At 46.1% G+C, this 22565-nt stretch overlaps 1 protein-coding gene across 1 annotated transcript in view; it reads left to right on the top strand.

The window, feature by feature from the left end:
• The window catches only part of GLP2R (glucagon like peptide 2 receptor), a 44411-nt gene that overhangs the window by 11007 nt on the left and 10839 nt on the right, over positions 1-22565 (top strand). The window contains exons 5-10 of the mRNA XM_069542905.1: positions 4739-4845; positions 6854-7007; positions 7431-7590; positions 8613-8673; positions 13191-13260; positions 16591-16679. Of these exons, the coding sequence (XP_069399006.1) occupies positions 4739-4845; positions 6854-7007; positions 7431-7590; positions 8613-8673; positions 13191-13260; positions 16591-16679 (641 nt within the window). The remainder of the gene's footprint in view (positions 1-4738; positions 4846-6853; positions 7008-7430; positions 7591-8612; positions 8674-13190; positions 13261-16590; positions 16680-22565) is intronic.

A 22565-nucleotide genomic window follows, 5' to 3' on the forward strand; every position in this document is an offset into this window, starting at 1 on the left:
GTCACCACAACGTAAAGTAAGAGTGCCGGCTCCACCCTTAGGATCCATCCGGGTCGCTGGGCAGTGAATCATCATGTTTGTGGTTCACTTCTTTCCCCCAGTGGGAACTGGCCGGTCCTTGAGTCTCAGGTCTATCACGTCTTCCCATCAGGCATGAAGAGCCTTCCATCACAGCCTCTCTATCTGCAGGGAATTTTTTCTAAACCTCTCTTTAACTTTATTCCTTGACTGGAGTTGGCAGAATTCCATGTTCCCTAGACCATGTGACAGGCCACACCTCTTAAAGTTATTAAAATCATGCCTGCGGTTGGGTTGGATTCAGCTTATCTCAAGATTTTGTCTGACTGTTGTGACAGCACCATGCTCTTGTTAACTTCATGCTGTGATTCGGGCAAACTGTATACATTTCTTATCTTCCCTACTGGACAAAGCTGCTTGAGGATAATAACAAAGTCATAGTCATATCTGAACAGCTGCCACCCTCTGGCACAGTGAGTACTTCATAAATATTGAATGGTTCCACAGATTCTGAGTCAGTGGGGATGTGGTGAGGTCGAGGCGTCCATACTGATGGGGAGGTTCCCCCGGTGACTCTGAAGGGATGTAGTGGTGACGAATTCACCAGCTGGTGTGAAATGCCTGCCACTTGCTTTGGGCTCAGGTCAGGCAGCTGGGACTGCAAACCAAGATTGAAAAGCTGAACTTTTCAAGACAAGAAGGAAAGGTTCTCTCTTTAGAGCAGTGAGGACACAGACATTGCCTCCTCCTCTGTGAACGATCATATTTCTAAGAAATCAAACACTTCACAAAATGTTTCTGGCTGTGTTTACCTGTGTTTCTAGTAGAGGGTTGAATTTTTGCCCAAACAAGGCTAATGTTAGTAAGTCTTTGCCTTTTGGGGTTTTGGAAAATGAGATGTGTTATGTTCTTCCAACTAACAACACACTGGGGGTCCTTGTGCATAGTAATTGGTGCTTTTTAAGGATATCGTGTGTGTGTGTCTGTGAGTGTCTTTCAAAACTGTACACACTTAATACCGTTTCTGTCTTAGCTGTGCACTCATCATGCACGGTGGCCGTAACTTGTACAGTTTGAAGTGTGACTACAAGCACCACTGATTCTCTAAAATTTCAGATAGAAGATTGGTTCTTCTCACAGATCTTAGCAACCTCAGCATGTGATTTTTCTTTCCTTATTAATTCAAGAGCTTTCATCTCTTCACTTAAAGGAAGCATTTTATGACTTCTCTTTGGCACATCCAAATTGCCAGCATCACTACTTTTGGGGGCCATTATTAGGTAGAATGGGGCTTCCCAGGTGGCTCAGTGGTAAAGAACCCACCTGCTAATGCAGGAGACATAAGAGACATGGGTTTGATACCTGGGTCAGGTAGATCCTCTGGAGGAGGGCATGATAACCCACTCTAGTATTCTTGCCTGAAATCCCATAGACAGAGGAGCCTGGCGGGCTACAGTCCATGGAGTCACAAAGAATCGGATGCAACTTAGCAGCTAAACAACAACAAACTAAGTAGAATAAGGGTCACTTAAAACACAAACTCTGCTGTACCAAGACAGTCTAGCTAATAACCAAGAGGGCTACTAAGTGACCAAAGAAAAGTTGATAAATTGGACTTTATCACAATTAAAAACTTAGGCTCTTTTGCTGCTGCTGCTAAGTCACTTCAGTCATGTCCGACTCTGTGTGACCCCAGAGACAGCAGCCCATCAGGCTCCCTCATCCCTGGGATTCTCCAGGCAAGAACACTGGAGTGGGTTGCCATTTCCTTCTCCAATGCATGAAAGTGAAAGGTGAAAGTGAAGTCGCTCAGTTGTGTCCGACTCTTAGCGATCCCATGGACTGCAGCCTACCAGGCTCCTCCATCCGTTGGATTTTCCAGGCAAGAGTACTGGAGTGGGATGCCATTGCCTTCTCTGTAGGCTCTTTTAAAGACACTTAAAAAATAAAATAAACCTAGACAAAACTAGACAGCATATTAAAAAGCAGAGACATTACTTTGCCAACAAAGGTCAGTCTAGTCAAAGATATGGTTTTTTTAGTAGTCATGTATGGATGTGAGAGTTGGACCATAAAGAGAGCTGAGTGCTGAAGAATTGATCCTTTTGAACTGTGGTGTTGAAGAAGACTCTTGAGAGTCCCTTGGACTGCAAGGAGATCAAACCAGTCAATTAAAGGAAATCAGTCCTGAATATTCATGGGAAGGACTGATGCTGAAGCTGAAACTCCAATACTTTGACACCTGATGTGAAGAACTCATTGGAAAAGACCCTGATGCTGGGAAAGATTGAAGGCAGGAGGAGAAGAGGTTGAGGTAATTGGATGGCATCACCAACTCAATAGCCATGAGTTTGAGCAAGCTCCAGGAGTTGGGATGGACAGAGAAGCCTGGTGTGCTACAGTTCATGGGGTCCCAGACACGACTGAGCAACTGAACTGAAAAAAATAAAAAGGCAAGCCATAAAGCGGAAGAAAATACTTGCAAAACATGTATCTGATGGGTTTATGTCTAGAATATATAACGATTTACAATTCAAAATTAAGACCCATGATCCAGTTTAAAAGACAGCCAAATATTTGAACAGATACTTTACCAAATAAAACATACAGATGGCAAATAAGCACATGAAGTGATTCTCAACATCATTAATCATTAGCAAAGTGCAAATAAAACCGCCATAAGACACTACGGCGTACCCATTAGAATGACTGCAATGCAAAAGACTGATTGCAGGAAATGTTCCTCGATTCTTGAGCAGCTGGCATTCTGGTTGGAATGTAAACTGACACGACTTCTTTAGAAAACAGTCTGGCAGTTTCTTAAGAAGTTAAAGCATATACCATGCTACCCTGTCATTCTATTTCTAGATATTTGTCTGAGAGAAATGAAAACCTGTGTCCACGTAAAATCTTGTACAGAATTTTTCAGAGCAACTTTATTTGTGAGAGTTAAACTCTGAAAGCAATCCAAAAGTCCATCAATGGGTGAATGTATAAGAAAATTGTGATATATTCATAACAGAATACTACTCAACAGTAATACTGGTTTATAACATTATTTAAGTTTCACGTGAGCGACCCTGTATTGCTACCTCTGTAAACCCTACAGCATGCTCACCACCAAAAGCTTACTTTCCATCCATCACCATAGAGTTGATCTCCTTTACCAAATTTACCCTTCCCCCTGCCTCTCCCCCTCTGATAACCACCACTCTGTTCTCTGTGTATACAGGTTATTTTTGTTTGATTTGATCATTTATTTGTTTTGTTTGTTTTTGATTGTTCATTTTTAATATTCCACATACAAGTGAAATAATACAGTATTTCTCTTTCTCTGTCTGACTTATTTCACTTGGCATAATACCCTCGAGCTTCATCCATATTGTCAAAAAATGCTGGCTGAGTAGTATTCTTGAGAGTCCCTTGAACAGCAGGGAGATAGAACCAGTCAATCTTAAAGGAAATCAACCCTGAATACTCATTGGAAGGACTGATGCTGAAGCCAAAGCTCAAATAATTTGGCCACCTGATGTGAAGAGATGACTCACTGGAAAAGACCCTGATGCTGGGAAAAATTGAGGGCAGGAGGAGAAGGGGAGGATGAGATGGTTGGATGGCATCACTGACTCAAGGGACACGTTAGAGCACTCTCTGGGAGATAGTGTAACAAGGAGAGCCTGGCATGCTGCAGCTCATGGGGTTGCAGAGTTGGACACGATTGAGCAACTGAACAACAAAAACAACAGCAAAGGAATGAGCTAAGATACATGCTATGACAAGGATGAATCTCTAAATAATTACTCTGAGGGAAATAAGCCTGACAGAAAATCGAATACTTATAAGGTTCCATTTATAAACATTCTAGAAAATGCAAATTTGTCTCTAAGGGCAAGAAACAGAGGAGATGAGTTACAAAGGGTCACAGGAAACTTCGGGGAGGTGATGGAAATGTTCATTATCTTGAATGTGGTGATGACATCAGAGATATGGTCATGTCCAAATTCCCCAAGGTTTACACTTTCAATATGTGCAGTTTTCTGTATCCCAATTATACTTCTGTGAAGCTGATGAACTTCTGTTAAGGTTATGCAGAGAAGTTTAGGCATAATCTAGCAGATAATACATATTAACTGTGGGTTCTTGTGCAAAAATTTATTCAGAAACATAATCTTGATGGCTATATGCACAATGGATTGAGTGAGAAGGGATTCCATTAGAAAATCCCACAGAATTTCCAGTGAACTATTCTCTGTTCACCATCGGGCTATCCTGGGACTCAGAAAATATTCCAGTGTTCAACTGGGTCTTTGTTTAAGGGATCACCTATGAACAGTTATTTTAGGGGGGAGACATCGAGATGGAAAGCTGGCCCTGTCTTCCAGATAGAGAGGCCCCTACACTCTAGGAACAGCACATCCAGGGGCAAAGAAGCTGTCTTCATTCCCAAGGCACCCTCTGGTCCTGGGCACAGTTCTCGTAGGATATTGTGAATCTTGGTGCATCACTGCTGGGTGGTGGGACCAACCACGGAGGTGAGACCCATGGTGGGTTCTTCACTCATGAAGGTTCCTTGAACTCTGAGATGTGCCAGAGGGCTATGGTGTCAACAAGTGTCCTTGGGTTCAAACCTAGACCCGTGGTGGTCAGGAGCATGGATCCAGGGGCGGGACGCCACAGCTACCTGGCTTACCGGTCACGTCTGCTGTTCCTCTGCGCTCAGGTTGGACGCCGCACCTTGCTGTCGACGCTGCAGCTGTTGTACACGGTGGGCTACTCTCTCTCCATCGTCTCGCTCTTCCTGGCTCTCACCCTCCTCTTGTTTCTCCGGTGAGTGGAACTGCTGCCTGCACGTGCTCAGGCAGGTATCCAGGCATGTGCTCACTGGCTCCCTTGAGAAGGCAGGAGACCAGGCTGGGTGACTCCATGGCTTGTCAGAGCTGGAGGGGATCTGCGACAGTCTCCAGTCCACCCATCCCATTTTTGTAGGCAAAGGGAAGGGATCTGGGAGGTCCAAGGAGAGGTACTGAGCCACCCTGGGTTGCAAAGCACGGCTAGGACTGGAATCTGGGGCTCCCAACTCTGCCTTTGTCTCTTTGGATTAGATGAGCTCTGTGCAAACTCCTAGTCCCTGCTCTAAACTCCTAGCCATACATACCCATGCTCTAAACTCCTGCTCTACATACCCATGCCTGCCACAGCCCATTCTCACCATAGCTCCACTGGATGCACTATTTTTATGGACAAGATTAAGAAACTTCCCCAAAGCATATTAGTGAGTGGGAGAGCTGGGGTTTTAACCCAGGACCCTCGGACTCCAATTAGCCATTAACCATTTGAGGATGCTGGGCCCTGTTCTAAAGCATGTTACATGCATTAAGTCATTTAAGTCTCTTTCTAACCAGAATTAAGATGAATTCTAGCCCTTGGAGATTAGCCTTATTATCACCCCCATTTTATGAGTGGGTTAACTGAAACACTGGGAGATGAAGTGACTTGCCCACAGTCACACAGCTGGTGAGTGATGGAGCCAAGATCATAAGCAGGTGGTCCAGAGGCTGAGCACTTTCATTCCTTCATTGTAGTGTTTTTCAGAATCCAAAACGAGTGCATTTTACTAAGTCATTTTAGAAGTCACTCAAGTGAGATACTTATAGACCCATTAAGGAGCCCTCCAGGGCTGTCTCCTGGTCTTGGTCAATTCAAGAACCTGATGGAGTGTAATGTGGTAGAGTGAGCATTCAACACAGATGCAGAGACCTGGATGGGGACCCTGGATGCTGGTTCCAGAGCCACTCCCACCTAGGCTCTGCGAGGTCCAGGCCTGGCGCCACCTGCCCCCTCAACCCCATGATGTTCTTTAGCTCCTGGAGCAGAGAGCGGAGTCATGACCACCTGCCCCAGTGGGAGAGCAATCGTTGAATAACAGGAGAGAATTCCGCAGCCTGCGCCCACTGTCGTCGGTGACCACCCCCACTCACATTCCCAAAGTCTCAGAACAAGGCCAGGAGAAGATAACTGCCCAGCCCCAGAAGAAGTAACTTGAGCAGCCCCTGGGTCAACCCTGTCTTCATTTTCGTCCCTGGCTCTGAGGAGAGCAAGACCCAGTCCCTGCCCAGTCTAGGGAGAAGAATGCATGAATCATGAAACCCAGACCTGCTCAAATCTTTTTGGAAACTGAAAAAGTAATAATAGCTCTAGAGAGAGGCAGGACAGGGCATGTGCCGCACGGGGGCATAGGCAGGGCTCTGAGAACACAGCGATGGAAAGGGGCCCTTTTGCCTAGAGAGACCAAGGGTGCAGTTTTACGTCGACTGGCGCTGGAGGCTTCAGGTGGGTGAGGGAGGTCATGAGAGTTGACATTTTCTGGGTACTTCTTAAGTGCCAGGTGCTGTGTGAGCACTTTTCGCCCATTAACTGGTTGAATCCTCATGTAGCCTTTGCGGCAAGTGCTCATGTTCTTAGAGGGAGTAGAGACTTGGAGAGCCATATATGGACCTCACAGTATCTGACTCTAAATCTCACCTCTGGCACTTACTTCTCTGGGACTGTGATGTAAGTGGTTGCAAGGAGTAAGGATGCCCTTAAGTACATCCACATGCAAATAGCTTGGAGCGTAGCCTGGCATGTTATCAAATGGTACCTGTTATTCTCCCCGTCTTACAGATGAGGAAAATGAGGCAGAGAGAGGTAAGATCCTTTACGCCATCCATCCAGCTTTGCAGCCTATACTCTGAACCTGTGCCCTTTGGTGGCGCATACACAGGTTTCAGGCACACGCCTGTTGGTCTGAGCCATTCTTTTCTGAGGGAAGACCCTTGGTTTTCTCCCTGCCCAGAAAACTCCACTGCACACGTAACTACATCCACATGAACTTATTTGCCTCTTTCATCCTGAGAGCCCTGGCTGTGCTGGTGAAAGACGTCATCTTCTACAAATCTTACTCCAAGAAGCCCAACAGTGAGAAAGAGTGGCTGTCCTACGTGTCGGAGGTATGTGCTTCCTCATCCCTGGGCTCTACCTGGTGGATCAGTCCTGGGAATCAGAGAGCAGGAAGGTGAGGCTGGGGAGTGGATGACAGAGAGAAAGGGGTGTCAGTCTTTCCGGTAAGAGATACACCACCTGATTTTTTTTTTTTTTAAGCCAACGTCCCGAGAATGGGTCGCAAAGAGTCGGACATGACTGAGCGACTAAGCATAGCAGAGAGTGCATATAACAAGAACACTGACCGTGGTGTATGTACACTGCGCTGTAGTCTATTAAGTGTGCAGTAGCACTGTATCTAAAACACTATTGTGTCTCAGAGAGAGGGGAGTTCAGAGGCGGGGACTTGTGTGGGGAGGCCCTGCTCCCCTCCGCTGTGGTCCAGATGCTGAGGAACTTGGACTCACCCCCAGGTGCTCTGTCCTTTCCAGATTTCTGCCTCCTGCCGCTCAGCCCAGGTCCTCTTGCACTACTTTGTGGGCGCCAATTACTCGTGGCTGCTCGTCGAAGGCCTTTACCTTCGCACGCTGCTGGAGCCCATAGTGTTTTCAGAAAGGCGGCTGTGGCCCAGATACCTGCTGGTGGGTTGGGGTGAGTGACCTGAACCGGGATCTGTCTGAACATGGGAGCCCAGTAGAGCTTTTGGTTGCAGTTGGAGGGAGGTTTCTGGGATAGGTAATTTGTCAATGACGAGAGACTCTGAAGAGAGGGGTAGTGTGTGTGTGTGTGTGTGTGTGTGTGTGTACACATGTCTGCATGCACCTGCGTGTACATTTATGTAGATATATGTGCTGTAGACCCAATACACATTCAAAAATTGGGAAGGTTTTTGGAAGGATCAGATGACCTTCCTCCTAACCTGCCCCCAATTGTGTTATCTACTAGGGCTGCCGTAACAAATGCCACAGACTGTGTGGCTTAAAACACAGACGTTTATTTCTCAAGGTTCGGAGGCTGAAAAGTGTGAGACTGTGGCACCAGGATGGTTGAGTTCTGATGAAGTTCCTCTTCTTGGCTTGCAGACAGCTGTCTTCTTGCTGTAGCCTCATATCAGTGTAGAGAGAGAGACAGGAAGCAAGCTCTCTAGTCTCTTCTGATATGGACAGTAATCCCATCATGATGACCAGCTCCTACACACATGCCATTTAAACCTAATTACCTCCAAAGGTCCCTTCTTCAAATGCCATCACACTGGGGGTTAGGGCTTCAATGTATGCATTTGGGGGACACAAACATTCAGTCCATGGGCCAACCGAATCTCCAGGATGAGATCTGGAGCTCCTGCTGCGATAGATTCTTGGGGAAGTTGAGGCTGCAGTAATCAGAGGGATTAACTCTGGCCTGGGATTCAGGAGGCTTGATTAATGTCTTTGGATTTACTCTAAGCTACTTTGTGACAGGTGGCAAATTTTTTCTCCTCTCTGCCCCCCGGTTTCCCAACAAATGGATGGCTCTGTGCCATCTGTAGGTCTCTCCAGCTCTCACAGTCCACAATTCTATGATGATTGGTTTTTAATAATTTTAACCAGGTGTACTTGGCCCATCAGGGTGGGGTGGGCAGTAGGCAAGTGTGGCCAACCAGCCCTTGACTCCATGTCCATGTTTTTTCCCAGCCTTCCCGGTTCTCTTCGTTGTGCCCTGGAGCATTGCCCGTGCTCAGCTGGAGAATACAGGGTAGGTAACTCGCCTCTTTTTGAACTTCCATGAGCTAGTTATTCCGAGATGTACTATGCGGTGTGCTCAGCCATGTCCAACTCCTGGTGACTGCATGGACTGCAGCCCACCAGACTCCCTCTGTCCATGGGATTTCACAGGCATGAAGACTGGAGCGGGTTACCATTTCCTTCCCAGGGGATCTTCCCAGTCCAGTGACCGAACCCACATCTCCTGGATCTCCTGCATTGGCAGGCAGGTTCTTTACCACTGAGCTACCTGAGAAGCCGCATTCCAAGACAGGCCCCAATATAAGGAAATAAATCATTTTCCCAAAGAGTATATTTACTCCCTTCCATTTGGGCCATCTAGAATATATTTAAGAAATCAGATTGATGATATTCTTTGCAGCCAAAGATGGAGAAGCTCTATACTGTCAGCAAAAACAAGACCAGGAGCTGACTGTGGCTCAGATCATGAACTCCTTATTGCCAAATTCGGACTTAAATTGAAGAAAGTAGGGGAAACCACTAGACCATTCAGGTATGACCTAAATCAAATCCCTCATGATTATACAGTGGAAGTGACAAATAGATTTAAGGGACTAGATCTGATAGATAGAGTGCCTGATGAATTACGGACGGAGATTCATGACATTGTACAGGAGACAGGGATCAAGACCATCCCCATGGAAAAGAAATGCAAAAAAGCAAAATGGCTGTCTGAGGAGGACTTACAAATAGCTGTGAAAAGAAGAGAAGTGAAAAGCAAAGGAGAAGAGGAAAGATATAAGCATCTGAATTTAGAGTTCCAAAGAATAGCAAGGAGAGATAAGAAAGCCTTCCTCAGCGATCAATGCAAAGAAATAGAGGAAAACAACAGAATGGGAAAGACTAGAGATCTCTTCGAGAAAATTAGAGATACCAAGGGAAAATTTCATGCAAAGATGGGCTCGATAAAGAACAGAAATGGTATGGACCTAACAGAAGCAGAAGATATTAAGAAGAGGTGGCAAGAATACACAGAAGAACTATACAAAAAAGATCTTCATGACCAAGATAATCACGATGGTGTGATCACTCACCTAGAGCAGGATATCCTGGAATGTGAAGTCAAGTGGGCCTTAGAAAGCATCACTACAAACAAAGCTAGTGGAGGTGATGGAATTCCAGTTGAGCTATTTCAAATCCTGAAAGATGATGCTGTGAAAGTGCTGCACTCAATATGCCAGCAAATTTGGAAAACTCAGAAGTGGCCACAGGACTGGAAAAGGTCAATTTTCATTCCAATCCCAAAGAAAGGCAATGCCAAAGAATGCTCAAACTACCACACAATTGCACTCATCTCACATGCTAGCAAAGTAATGCTCAAAATTCTCCAAGCCAGGCTTCAGCAATACATGAACTGTGAAATTCCAGGTGTTCAAGCTGGTTTTAGAAAAGGCAGAGGAACCAGAGATCAAATTGCCAACATCCGCTGGATTATCGAAAAAGCAAGAGAGTTCCAGAAAAACATCTATTTCTGCTTTATTGACTATGCCAAAGCCTTTGACTGTGTGGATCACGATAAACTGTGGAAAATTCTGAAAGAGATGGGAATACCAGACCACCCTACCTGCCTCTTGAGAAACCTATATGCAGGTCAGGAAGCAACAGTTAGAACTGGACATGGAACAACAGACTGGTTCCAAATAGGAAAAGGAGTATGTCAAGGCTGTATATTGTCACCCTGCTTATTTAACTTATATGCAGAGTACATCATGAGAAATGTTGGGCTGGATGAAGCACAAGCTGGAATCAAGATTGCTGGGAGAAATATCAATAACCTCAGATATGCAGATGACACCACCCTTATGGCAGAAAGTGAAGTGGAACTAAAAAGCCTCTTGATGAAAGTGAAAGAGGAGAGTGAAAAAGTTGGCTTAAAGCTCAACATTCAGAAAACGAAGATCATGGCATCTGGTCCCATCATTTCATGGGAAATAGATGGGGAAACAGTGGAAACAGTGTCAGACTTCATTTTGGGGGGCTCCAAAATCACGCAGATGGTGACTGCAGCCGTGAAATTAAAAGACGCTTACTCCTTGGAAGAAAAGTTATGGCCAACCTAGATAGCATATTCAAAAGCAGAGACATTACTTTGCCAACTTAAGTCCATCTAGTCAAGGCTATGGTTTTTCCAGTAGTCATGTATGGATGTGAGAGTTGGACTGTGAAGAAAGCCGAGTGCCGAAGAATTGATGCTTTTGAACTGTGGTGTTGGAGAAGACTCTTGAGAGTCCCTTGGACTGCAAGGAGATCCAACCAGTCCATTCTGAACGAGATCAGCCCTGGGATTTCTTTGGAAGGAATGATGCTAAAGCTAAAACTCCAGTACTTTGGCCACCTCATGCGAAGAGTTGACTCATTGGAAAAATCTCTGATGCTGGGAGGGATTGGGGGCAGGAGGAGAAGGAGACGACAGGGGATGAGATGGCTGGATGGCATCACTGATACGATGGACATGAGTCTGAGTGAACTCCGGGAGTTGGTGATGGACAGGGAGGCCTGGCTTGCTGCGCTTCATGGGGTCGCAAAGAGTCAGACATGACTGAGCGACTGAACTAAACTGAACTGATAGATAAAAGAATCAAAGATTTGTAGTAATTCATCTGTTACTCCTTGATCTATGGACTGCAGAACGGACATTATGCTAGTAGGCATGAAAACATTAATCCTGTTGCACATCTTCATCAGAGCTCTTGGGTGAAGACTGATAAATGGTATGTGTGAAGATAGGAACATAAGAACAAGAAAAGTGTGTCCCTGATTCTTATGTCTCAAATGAGATTGAAGAGAGGAGTCACACAATAAGAAATTCAGAAGTTAAAAACAAAACAGGGATTTCCCTGCTGGTTCAGTGGTTAAGAATCAACCTAGCAATGCAGGGTATGCAGGCTTGATTCCTGGTCCCGGAACTAAGATCAAATATTCTCATATAGTGCTCTTGTGTGACCAGGTGGATTGTTAATGAGCAGGAATATTTTTGAAAGGATTTTTTTTTTTTTTACTGAGTAGTTTCCAACAGTGAGTTTAAAATTTTCAGTAACCCACATTGTAAATGGATGTGCTGTCATCCTTGCTTTGATGTTCCATGTATAGATCACAGGCAGGGTAGCTCTAGTACACGTTAGGATTTTTGGCATATAAATAAGCACTGGTTTCAACTTAAAGTCACCAGTTGCATTAGCCCCCTAACTAGAGAGTCAGCCTGTCCCTTGAAGCTTTGAAACCAGGCATTGACTTCTCCACTTTAGTTATGAAAGTCCTGGATGGAATCTTCTTCCAACAGAAGATTGCTTAGCCTACCTTGAAAATCTGTTGTTCAGTGTAGCCGCCTTCATTTGTGGTCTTAGCTAGATCTTCCAGACAACTCACTGAAGCTTCTGCCCCAAGCACTTGCTGATTCCCCTTGCACTTTCATCTCATAGAGAAGGCTTCTTTCCTAAAGCTCATTAACCCATGTCAGCTAATTTCACACTGCTTTTTCTGCAACTTCCTCAGCTCTCTTAGCCTTCACAGAATTGAAGAGGGTTAGGACCTTGCTTGGATCAGGCTTCGGCTTAAAGGAACGTTGTGGCTGGTTTGATTTTCTCTCCAGACTCCAACTGTCTCCATATCAGCCAGAAAGGTGTTTTGCTTTCTTATCATTTGTGTGTTCACTGGAGTAGCACTTCTAATTTCCTTCAAGAACCTTTCCTTTGTGTTCACAGCTGCGCTGTTTGGGGCAAGAAGCCTAGCTTTCAGCCAGTCTCAGCTTGTGACATGCCTTCCTCACTAACCTTAATCATTTTTAACATTTGACTTCAAGTGAGAGATATGTCTCTTTCTTTCACTTGAACACTTAGAGGCCTTTTGTAGGACTACGTTTCACTGTTTGTGTCTTGGGGAAGAGTAAGGCCTGAGGAGAGGGAGAGAGATGGGAGAATGGGCAGTTGGTGGAGCAGTCAGAAACACACATTTATTAAGTTCAGCATTTTATATGGGCACAGCTCACAGCACCCCCAAACAATGACCATGGAGACATCAAAGGCCACTGATCACAGATCACCATGACAAGTGTGACAACAATGAAAAAGCTTGAAATATTGTGAAAATTACCAGAATGTGACGCAGAGACACGCATGAAGTGAGCAAATGCTGTCGGAAAAAATGGCGCCAATAGACTTGCCCGATGCAAGCTTGCCATAATCCTTCGATTTGTAAAAAACGCAGTATCTGCAAAGTGCAACAAAGAGAAGCACAGGAAAATGAGGTGTGCCCATAGAATAAAGAGTTTATGTTTGCGTGAACATGGAAAAATATGTAGAAGGATACACTGCAAGCTGTTAGCATGAAGACCACTTTCCTGGTTCAAGGAAAAAAAAAAAGTCGACAGTATCAACCTAATAAGAAGGGGTTTGAGCCCTCCCTCCCCGCACCAAGTGAGCCTTCTTCCAGGGAGCTTGGGGTCTTTACTGTCTCAACTGTAAGTCTTCTACAGCCCACTCTTTGCCTTAGGTGCTGGGGAACCAACAGGAACAAGAATATCTGGTGGATCATCCGAGGACCCATGCTGCTCTGCGTAACGGTGAGGACCACCCCACCCACCCTTTTCCCTCTCTGAGCTCAGCAGCTGTGTAGGACCCCACCCCCTTCCCTGCCTCCCGTCAAATTCTCTGGCTCAGAAAGAACCTGGGCCAGAGCCCTCGAGATGAAGATGCTGAGCCGTGGTTTCGATCTGTTGAACGAGAAGAAACAAGTAAGAGACTCCCCTTGGGTGCTGTGTCGTGGCAGCAGTAAGTGTGCCATATAATCCCCTCTCCCACGAGAAAGAAACTTCTTGTTTTGGTTCAGGACCTAAATCCAGGCTCACGCTCTAAGCCTCTCTCTCTCTGGGTTTTCAGACTATGTAAGGAAACCCGTAGTCAGCTCGGTGACCCCCTATCAACTGTCTTCGATGTGGACAAGCCCTGGGGCCGCAGGGTCTTCAATCATGGACAAGTCCAGGGACAGCAAAGCTATGGGCCTGGATTTCAACACTATTAGCAGGAGAGAGGGGAGACTAAGGAAGCTTCTTTTAGAGGGGGGAAAAAATACAATCAATCACTATTAACCCAAAACTGTGCTGAGGGTTAGAGTCAGTTGGTGACGCCACTCTGAGACCTTGCAGAGGAAGGGCCTTTATTTCTTTAAAACATACATATTTACTTATTATTTTTGGCTGCACTTCATTGCTGAGCATGGGCTTTCTAGTTGCAGTGAGTGGGGCTACTCTTTGTTGCGGTGTGCAGGCTTCTCATTACGGTGGCTCTTCTTGGCTCAGGATCTAGGTGCTTGGGCTTCAGTGGTTGCAGCACGTGGGTTGTAAAAATGAACGAGTGAGCAGATAAAGAGAAATTCCCCTCCAGCCACCCTTCACCTTTAGTGTGCCCTTCCTTAAGCAGGGCTCTTAGGAATGGAGTGTTTTAACCCAAAGGAGTAGTTCTAATGTAGGTATTTTAATCCATGCAGCAGGAGCAGAGGGGGTTGAGGGGGCTGACAGGGTGGCGGGGAGGCAGATGAGTTTTGGGTTACATGACAGTAAACTCTGAACCCCCACCTTGCTACAACTACCCCTGCCAACCTGTAGACCCAGATCTGAGCATGGCAGCTGGGTGGTGCCAAAGAAATGTCACCAAGAACAGTACATTTGACTGTATGTATTCTGTGAGAGGCTTTATTTTCCTGGACTCCAAAAATCACTGCAGATGGTGACTGCAGTCCTGAAATTAAAAGACGCTTGCTCCTTGAAAGAAAAGCTATGGCCAACCCAGACAGCATATTAAAAAGCAGTGACATCAGGTCCATCTAGGACCTTTACCAACAAAGGTCCATCTAGTCAAAGCTGTGGTTTTTCCAGTAGTCATGTATGGATATGAGAGTTGGACCACAAAGAAGGCTGAGCACTGAAGAATTGATGCTTTTGAACTGTGGAGTTGGAGAAGACTTTTGAGAGTCCCCTGGACAGCAAGGAGATCAAACCAGTCAATCCTAAAGGAAATCAGTCCTGAATATTCATTGGAAGGATTGATGCTGAAGCTGAAACTCCAATACTTTGGCCACCTGATGTGAAGAACTGACTCACTGGAAAAGACTCTGATGCTGGGAAAGATTGAAGAAAGGAGGAGAAGGGGATGACAGAGGATGAGATGGTTGGATCGCATCACTGACTTGATGGACATGAGTTTGAGTAAGCTCTGGGAGTTGGTAATGGACAGGGAAGCCTGGTGTGCTGCAGTCCATGGGGTTGCAAAGAGTCGGACACGACTAAGCAACTGAACTGAACTGAATTGAATGCATTCTGTATTGTCTAGGGCTGGAAAAAGAGCCTTATATGTTTGGGATCCTAAGTGTCCCACGTCTGGTCACAGAATCCAACAGAAGTTGGTTTGGTTCTTCAAAAAATGCCCTCCTTCAGGACCCTGGTGGCAGAGTGGATAAGAATGCGCCCACGAATGCAGGGGACACAGGTTCAATCCCTGATCTGGGACGAGTCCACATGCCGCGAAGCAACGGAGCCCACGTGCCGTCACTGTGGAAGCCTGCACTCTAGGGCCTGGGAGCTGCAGCTACTGAGCCCCCATGCCCTAGGGCCTGTGCGCCGAGGGAGGGAAGCCACCGCAATGAGAAGCCTGCACACCACAACACGAAGTAGCCCCCACTCACTGTAACTTGGGAAAGCCCGCACACAGCGATGGAGACCCAGTGCAGCAAAAAAAAAAAACTTGTTAAAAAAAAATGTCCCCCTTCAGCCCCTTTCCAGATGGTGTACAGATGAGAAACCGCTCTATCCCACTGTGACTGCTGAGCCCTGAGTCCTGGGGCACCAGGATGGATGGAGGTTCTGTGGTCCACTAGGCTGGTGTTTCATTCCGTGTCAGTGGTCGATGCCCATTTTCTCTTGTCTGGTCTCTGGAAGACGCAAAGAACAATGAATCAAAACGCTCATCACAAACCTTCATTTCCTACGAGACAGTCCTGGTTGAAATTAATTCCCTGAAATACGTGCCTTTCCCTGTTAGGCTTACGGAAAAATGCCCAAGTTCAACAAGCCACTAAGCCAAGGACACAACGTTTTCTCTTTGTGATGAAAAACAGATATCCCATTAAAGGGGATAAAGTACTTGGTTACACTTAGTTTGCCTCTAAGTGTTCTGTTACTAAATATTCCTTGGCTGGGAATTTCCCTTCTCCCTGTTGGCTTGCAGCTTGGATACATAGCCTCTTGCCTGAAAACCTGTCCTCTTAGCTTTGAGTATCGATTTTCCCCAGGCCAATAAGACAAGTAATAACAGGTACATGTTGGATTCTTCAGCTTGTGTTTTAATCTGTGGTTTGAGACAAGGACATCAGTATTGTGTTGGCTCAATGTCTATAGAGACTTTATTCCATTAACTGTAACCTGACCACCATCTCTATGGGCTCTTTCTCCATTGCATAGAGGCATTTTAAAGTCTTTTCTATTTTACTTATTTTTATTTTTAAAATTTTTTGGCAATGTCTTGTGGCATGTGGGGGTCTTATTTCCCCGACCAGGGATGGAACCTGTGTCCCATGCATTGCAAGGTGGATTCTTAACCACTGGACCACCAGGAAAGTCCCTCAATAATTTTAATTAAAAATAGTAATGTACATGTCTGTTTGCCTTTCTCAGATGGCTATTGCGGTGGGTCTCCCAGAACCAGAAGGATAAGTGACTCTTTAGAATCCTCTCCAGGCTCTCAGTTGAGCTGGCCTTTGGGAGAGAGGTGATTACCCTGACTATTAACTGCCCCATCCCATTTCCATGGACAAGGATCTGATGGCTGGGTCTAGGGTGACCTTGATATTCATAGTCACATAGAGTCGATCACTTACTCATATCTGCTTTTTTTTCAAGGTCAATTTCTTCATCTTCCTGAAAATTCTCAAGCTTCTCATTTCTAAGCTCAAAGCTCATCAAATGTGCTTCAGAGATTATAAATACAGGTGAGTGGCCTGAGGTCAGTACTGAACAGTCAAAGTTTATTTTGACCCCTTCTGGCTATTCTGGCTAATGTCCCAGGAAGGGGGAAAATGGCATTCGTATGTTTCTCTCCTGAGATGATGGTGTCTGTGAGAGCCCCTCAGAAAAAAGTGTCAGGGTGTCATGTAAGGCTTTTGCTAAAGATCGAGGACCTTCTGGTCCCGTGAAAATGAAGTCAGTGGTGAGTAATCAAGGGCACACACATTCCCAGGAGGAAACTGTGAAAAATGCCCCTAAGAGTGGGTGGTTTGCAGGGACAGGAAAGAATCACATGGAGGGGAGCTGGACAGTTGCCTTGTTTGAGGTAACAGAATAAAAGACAGCGTAACTCAGATGCCCCTGGAGAAGGAGATGGGAACCCACCCCGGTATCTGTGCCTGGAGAATCCCATGGACAGAGAAGCCTAGGGGGCTACAGTCCATGGGGTCACAGAAGGGTCGGTCATGGCATAGCAGCTGAACAACAACAACTCAGAAGAGAGTATTTGGGTGTTTTTAAGACCTTGAGCTGGAGAAGGCAATGGCAACCCACTCCAGTACTCTTGCCTGGAAAATCCCATGGATGGAGGAGCCTGGTAGGCTGCAGTCCATGGTGTCGCTAGGAGTCGGACACGACTGAGCAACCTCACTTTCACTTTTCACTTTCATGCATTGGAGAAGGAAATGGCAACCCACTCCAGTGTTCCTGCCTGGAGAATCTCAGGGACGGGGGAGCCTGGTGGGCTGCCGTCTCTGGGGTCACACAGAGACGGACATGACTGAAGCGACTTAGCAGCAGCAGCAGCAGCAGCAAGACCTCAAGTAATATGATCACAAATTTTTGGAGCCCAAAGAAGTACATTTTTAACACAGTCATGCTTTCTCTGGGACTTTTGCTGCATCCCTTGTTCTGTTTCCATGGCGACCACAGTCCCGTCTCACAGTGTCAGATCGTGGGTGATTACTTACCTCTGTGTTGCTGTCAATCAAATGCTGAATGAATGTGAGACAAAGGTCCCCCTCCCCTCCTCTTTTCCCAGTTATTCTACTTTCTATAGCATGTGTGTGCTTCTTGGGGATTCAGTGTTTTAACCCAAAGTTTTGCTCAAAACCTAAGAGATTTTAGTCCACGTGGCAGACCAGGGGCAGAGATGTGTGTGAGAGTGGCTGTATAGCTGGACTTCTCCCTCTCTAAGGCCAGAAGCCACCCTGAGCCAGGTGTGCTGGGAAGGTCGCTTTTCATTTTTCCGACAGACATTCAGTGAGGGTCTATGGTGTGCCGTCACTGTTCTTCAAGTAAAAGGAAAATAGGATGGGGACCCCATCTGTGAGGAGCACACATTCCAGCTCGCCAAGGATGGGGATGTGGGTGTAGAATGAATCAGGAGGGCCGATGCTGACCTTCACCCTGGATTGACCTTGGGCAAGTCGCTTGGCCTCCCCAGGTCTGCTTTTTGGTGTGTCACCTGGGAGAGTCACCCCAGACCCATCCTTAACTTGTGATGAGGGTTCAAGGAGGTCCTAAGTAGACGCAATGAATAGTATTTGCCTGGGGTTTCCAGACCCCAAATCCTATCAGCCAAACCCCCTACCCTCCGGAGTTCCAGGAGCATAAACACATACAGTTCAGGACCAGGCAAATATATACAGTTGTTGGCTCAGATATTATGCAAACCCCCATTGCTGGGGGGTAGTTGGGCTGGCTTGGACCACACAGAGCTATGTGTCTTTCTGGGCCCCTCTGGCCAAGCCTCCAAGTGGCTGACAGCCTCTCTGGCCCTTTTCCCAAGGCTAAGCGTCTCACCCCTCTCTGAGGGTGGAGATCCAAGGCCAAGAGCAGGGCTTCTCCCCTCTACCCTGCCTGGGTCCATTCACTGGGGAATCCTCTCACTAACCAGGCACCGGGGAAACCCAGTCACCATGAAAACCCATCAGAGGACAGCACTCCCAAGAGGCAGAAACAGGGGCAGACAAGTGTCAAGGCACCACCTTTCACACAGACAGAGTGCCTAAACCCTGCCAAAGCCCACCATGGACCACTGGGTCATCCCTGAGCTGCAGACCCTCAGTGGCCCCCATGATAGCTTTCCATCCTGGCTATGTTAAGCATCACCAGATAGCCAGCCCCAAAGCCCTGACTCATGAGTCCCTCCACTGGGTATTAGATTCAGTATCGAGGCATGGAGCCCCACCACATGGACTTCTTTTGGGTGGGGGGTTCTTTTGCTGGGTCTTTGTTGTGGTATACAGGTTTTCGCTAGTTGCGTGGGGGGCTTCTCTTGTTGTGAGCACAGGTTCTAGATTGCAACCACTGGACCACCAGTGTTCCCTGCCCATGGACTTCTTGCAGGAGAGTTCCTAGAAGATTCTGATACACAGTCAGAATACACAGACCATGGGACCAGATGCATGGAATTTTCTGGCTGGACCATGAAAAGTATGTTTCTAAGCAGCCTGACGTCCTCTTTTCTAAGCTCTTCTCTAGAGTTATCCAAGACAATGTCTCTCAAACTTCTCTTTTCTTTTTTTTAAAAAAACATTTACTTATTTTTATCTATTTGCAGTGGGTCTTAGTTGTGGCACACGAATCTTTGATACATCATATGGGATCTTCCATTGCAGCACGAGGACTCTCCAGTTGTGTCTTGTGGGCTCTCGAGCACGCAGGCTCCATAGTTGTGCTTGAGCTCAGTTGCCCTGTGACATGCAGAGTCTTGGTTCCCTAACCAGGGATCGAACCCACAGCCCCTGCATGGCAAGGCAGATTCTTAACCACTGGACTACAAGGGGAGTCCCCAGGGATCTGTCTCTTGGGCCACCATATTTTACCACCTGGTCCAGGGAATTGTGCCCTTGCCCATCTTTCTGTCTGAGCAGTGCTAACTCCTTCATTTCTAAGTGCTGGGAGGGCTGCTTCCCGTCACCCCAAGGGAAGCACACTCAGCTCATACTGCCCTCCCCCATGTTGGCAGGTCCTCCTCTTCCACGTCCCCCTCTACTGGGGCCCCTGCAAGGATGAGGAGAAAGGGGTGATGACGCCAATGCATTTTGTCCAAACTCTGGTAGGAACAGTCCGGCCTCCAACTCTCCCAGGTTTTCGAGAACTTTCAGAATGTAGTTCTCAAGATTTGGACCCCCTCCAGGAGTATATTTTAGGAAAGTTTAAATTAGACACACTTGAGACTCGCCAAAGAGGCAAGTTGCTAGGACTCCAGAACCTTCTGTAATCCTATCCCTCATTCCCCGGCTTCCATCATTCAAGCAGTAAATTGTAACCAGCCCAGCTGCATGGTCTGGCAAAGGACAACTGAGGCAGACCTGGAGAGAGAGCAGTGTCCCTGGATTGTGGACAGACTCCAGTAGACCCTCAGCTTGGAGGGAGTTCTCTGTTCCTTGTGGTTCCCGGCACAGAGGTGACACGCTCCTCCTAGATAAATGATCTTAACTTTCTGTGTGATGCATGGGGCAGGATTCTTAATGAACTTATAAAGGAGAATCATGTCTTTTTAAAAATTTATTTTTATTTTATTTTTTAAAGTACATAACTTTAAAAAATATATTTATCTGTCTTTGGTTGTGATGGGTCTTCGTTGCTGTGCCTGCAGATTTCTCTAGTTGTGGAGAGCAAGGATTACCCTCTAGTTACAGTGCATGGGCTTCTCATTGCACTGGCTTCTCTTGTTGTGGAGCACAGGCTCCAGCAGTTGCAGCTCAATAGTTGTGGTGCCCTTAGTTGCCCTGCCTCATGTGGCATCTTCCTGGACCGGCGATCAAACTGGTGTCTCTTGCATTGCAAGGTGAATTCTTAACCACAGGACCACCAAGGAAGCCCAGAACGATTTGTTAGTGAACTTATAAAGGACTTTCAGAAAAATGTCACAAATGGAAGACAAATTGATCCAAGTCACTGAGACTGTGAGCAACCTGAGGGAGAGATGGCTTCTTTAAAAATAGTGACAACTAAATGTTATTGATTATGCTTCACATATCAGGTATGGTTTAGTCTGAGGGTTGGCCCCATGTTAGTTAGTCCTTAAAATGGCAATGTTAGGAATTATTATTAATAATAATATTTGTATTATTATTTTAACATTGCATATGATAGTAGTAGTATAATCCTTATTTGTACAGGGAGAGAGGTTAAATAATTTGCCCAGGGCCACATCGCTAGTAACTGGCAGTGCTGGGATTCAAACCCCGGCCCCAGGTACTGTCTTCGAGTCCCACTGCCTTTGGCCCCAGCTCCTCCTCCTACTCTCTGTACTTACTCACGTGTCCAGAACAGATGCCCAATAAATATTTGTTGAAGAGTTGCTGCTGCTGCTAAGTCGCTTCAGTCGTGTCTGACTTTGTGCGACCCCAAAGACGGCAGCCCACCAGGCTCCTCTGTCCCTGGGATTCTCCAAGCAAGAATACTGGAGTGGGTTGCCATTTCCTTCTGCAATGCATGCATGCATGCTAAGTCACTTCAGTTGTGTCCAGCTCTGTGGGACTCCAGGGACAGCAGCCCATCAGGCTCCTCCGTCCACGGAATTCTCCAGGCAAGAATACTGGAGTGGGTTGCCATTTCCTTCTCCAGTTGAAGAGCTAACTGACTGCAATAAACGAAACCATTAAAATAAATAAGCGACTGTAGATGAAAACGGGGCATAAACACAGTTCAGAAGAGGAGCTGCTACAGGTACTTATGGATTTTCATCCAAACAGAGATGTAAATAGTCTTTTGTCCAAAGAGAACTCAGAATCATATGAGGAATGGGAAATTCCTTTGGAATATGCACAGAGAGATAGCAGTTACTAAAATGACCCAAAAAGTCATTAGAAGATGATCATTCCTTAACAATTCTTCCATGCTAAGCGTGGGGACCTTGGACTGGATTCTGGAATGTGTAAAGAACGTTATTGGAAAAGCTGGTGAAAATCTGGGTAAAGTCTGGAGGATAGTTATTGGCCACGTGCCAACACTGGTTTCTTAGTGCTTAGTTTCAAAGGTCCCATGGGTCTGTAAGATTTAAACATCAGGGGAAGGGAAGGGTATGTGGGAATTCTCTGTGTGATCTTTGCTACTTTTCTGTAGATCTAAAAGTGTTGCAAGATGAACAGTTTTTTTAAAAAACATAATGTCATAGCATGGCCCTGAGAATAAGTTGATGATAAGACATGCATGAAAGTATGTGTTATTAAAATCCAAAATAGGGACTGCCATGGTAGTCCAGGGACTAAGACTCTGAGCTCCTCATGCAGGGAGGTATGGGTTTGATCCCTGGTCTGGGAGCTAGATCCCATGTGCCACAACGAAGACTCAATACAGCTAAATAAATCTTTTAAAAAAAATGACCCATAAATAAATACATACAAATTTTAATATTTTTATAAATAAATAAGTATTTTTTAAGTAACTCAGAGCAAGGGTCAAAGACTCACATGCCTGCAAGGGCCAAACAGTCTCTTTGGGTTGGAGAAACCGTGTTCCCTCTAACGGCTGTAGATGCCGATCGGCAACAAGGAACTGGGGTCCAGCCTGGCCGGATCTCCCCACTTTTCAAAAGAAGCTGGACATCTGGACCTCTTTGCTTGAAATCTCATTATTTAAGGGCGGCTCCAATAGCAAAGATCACTACCTAGCATAAGCAAAAGCTGTCAGCAGGTCACATATAAGCCATGGATGCCAATTTGCCACCTCTGATTTAAGACGCTCCTGGAAATTAGAGAAACAAGCAAAACCCGAAACTCTTGACATAGTCTCTGCTTGGGAACACCTTAATGTGGCTCAGCTAAGTGAGCGTGCACAGGTGGGTGTGGGAGCTCTAGTAGGCGTGAGCTCGGCCCAGGAGGATCACCTAACCGGTAGCTGCATCTCAGATTCTCCAT

The sequence above is a fragment of the Ovis canadensis genome, chromosome 11, assembly GCF_042477335.2.
Source record: "Ovis canadensis isolate MfBH-ARS-UI-01 breed Bighorn chromosome 11, ARS-UI_OviCan_v2, whole genome shotgun sequence".
Classification (NCBI taxonomy): Eukaryota; Metazoa; Chordata; class Mammalia; order Artiodactyla; family Bovidae; genus Ovis; species Ovis canadensis.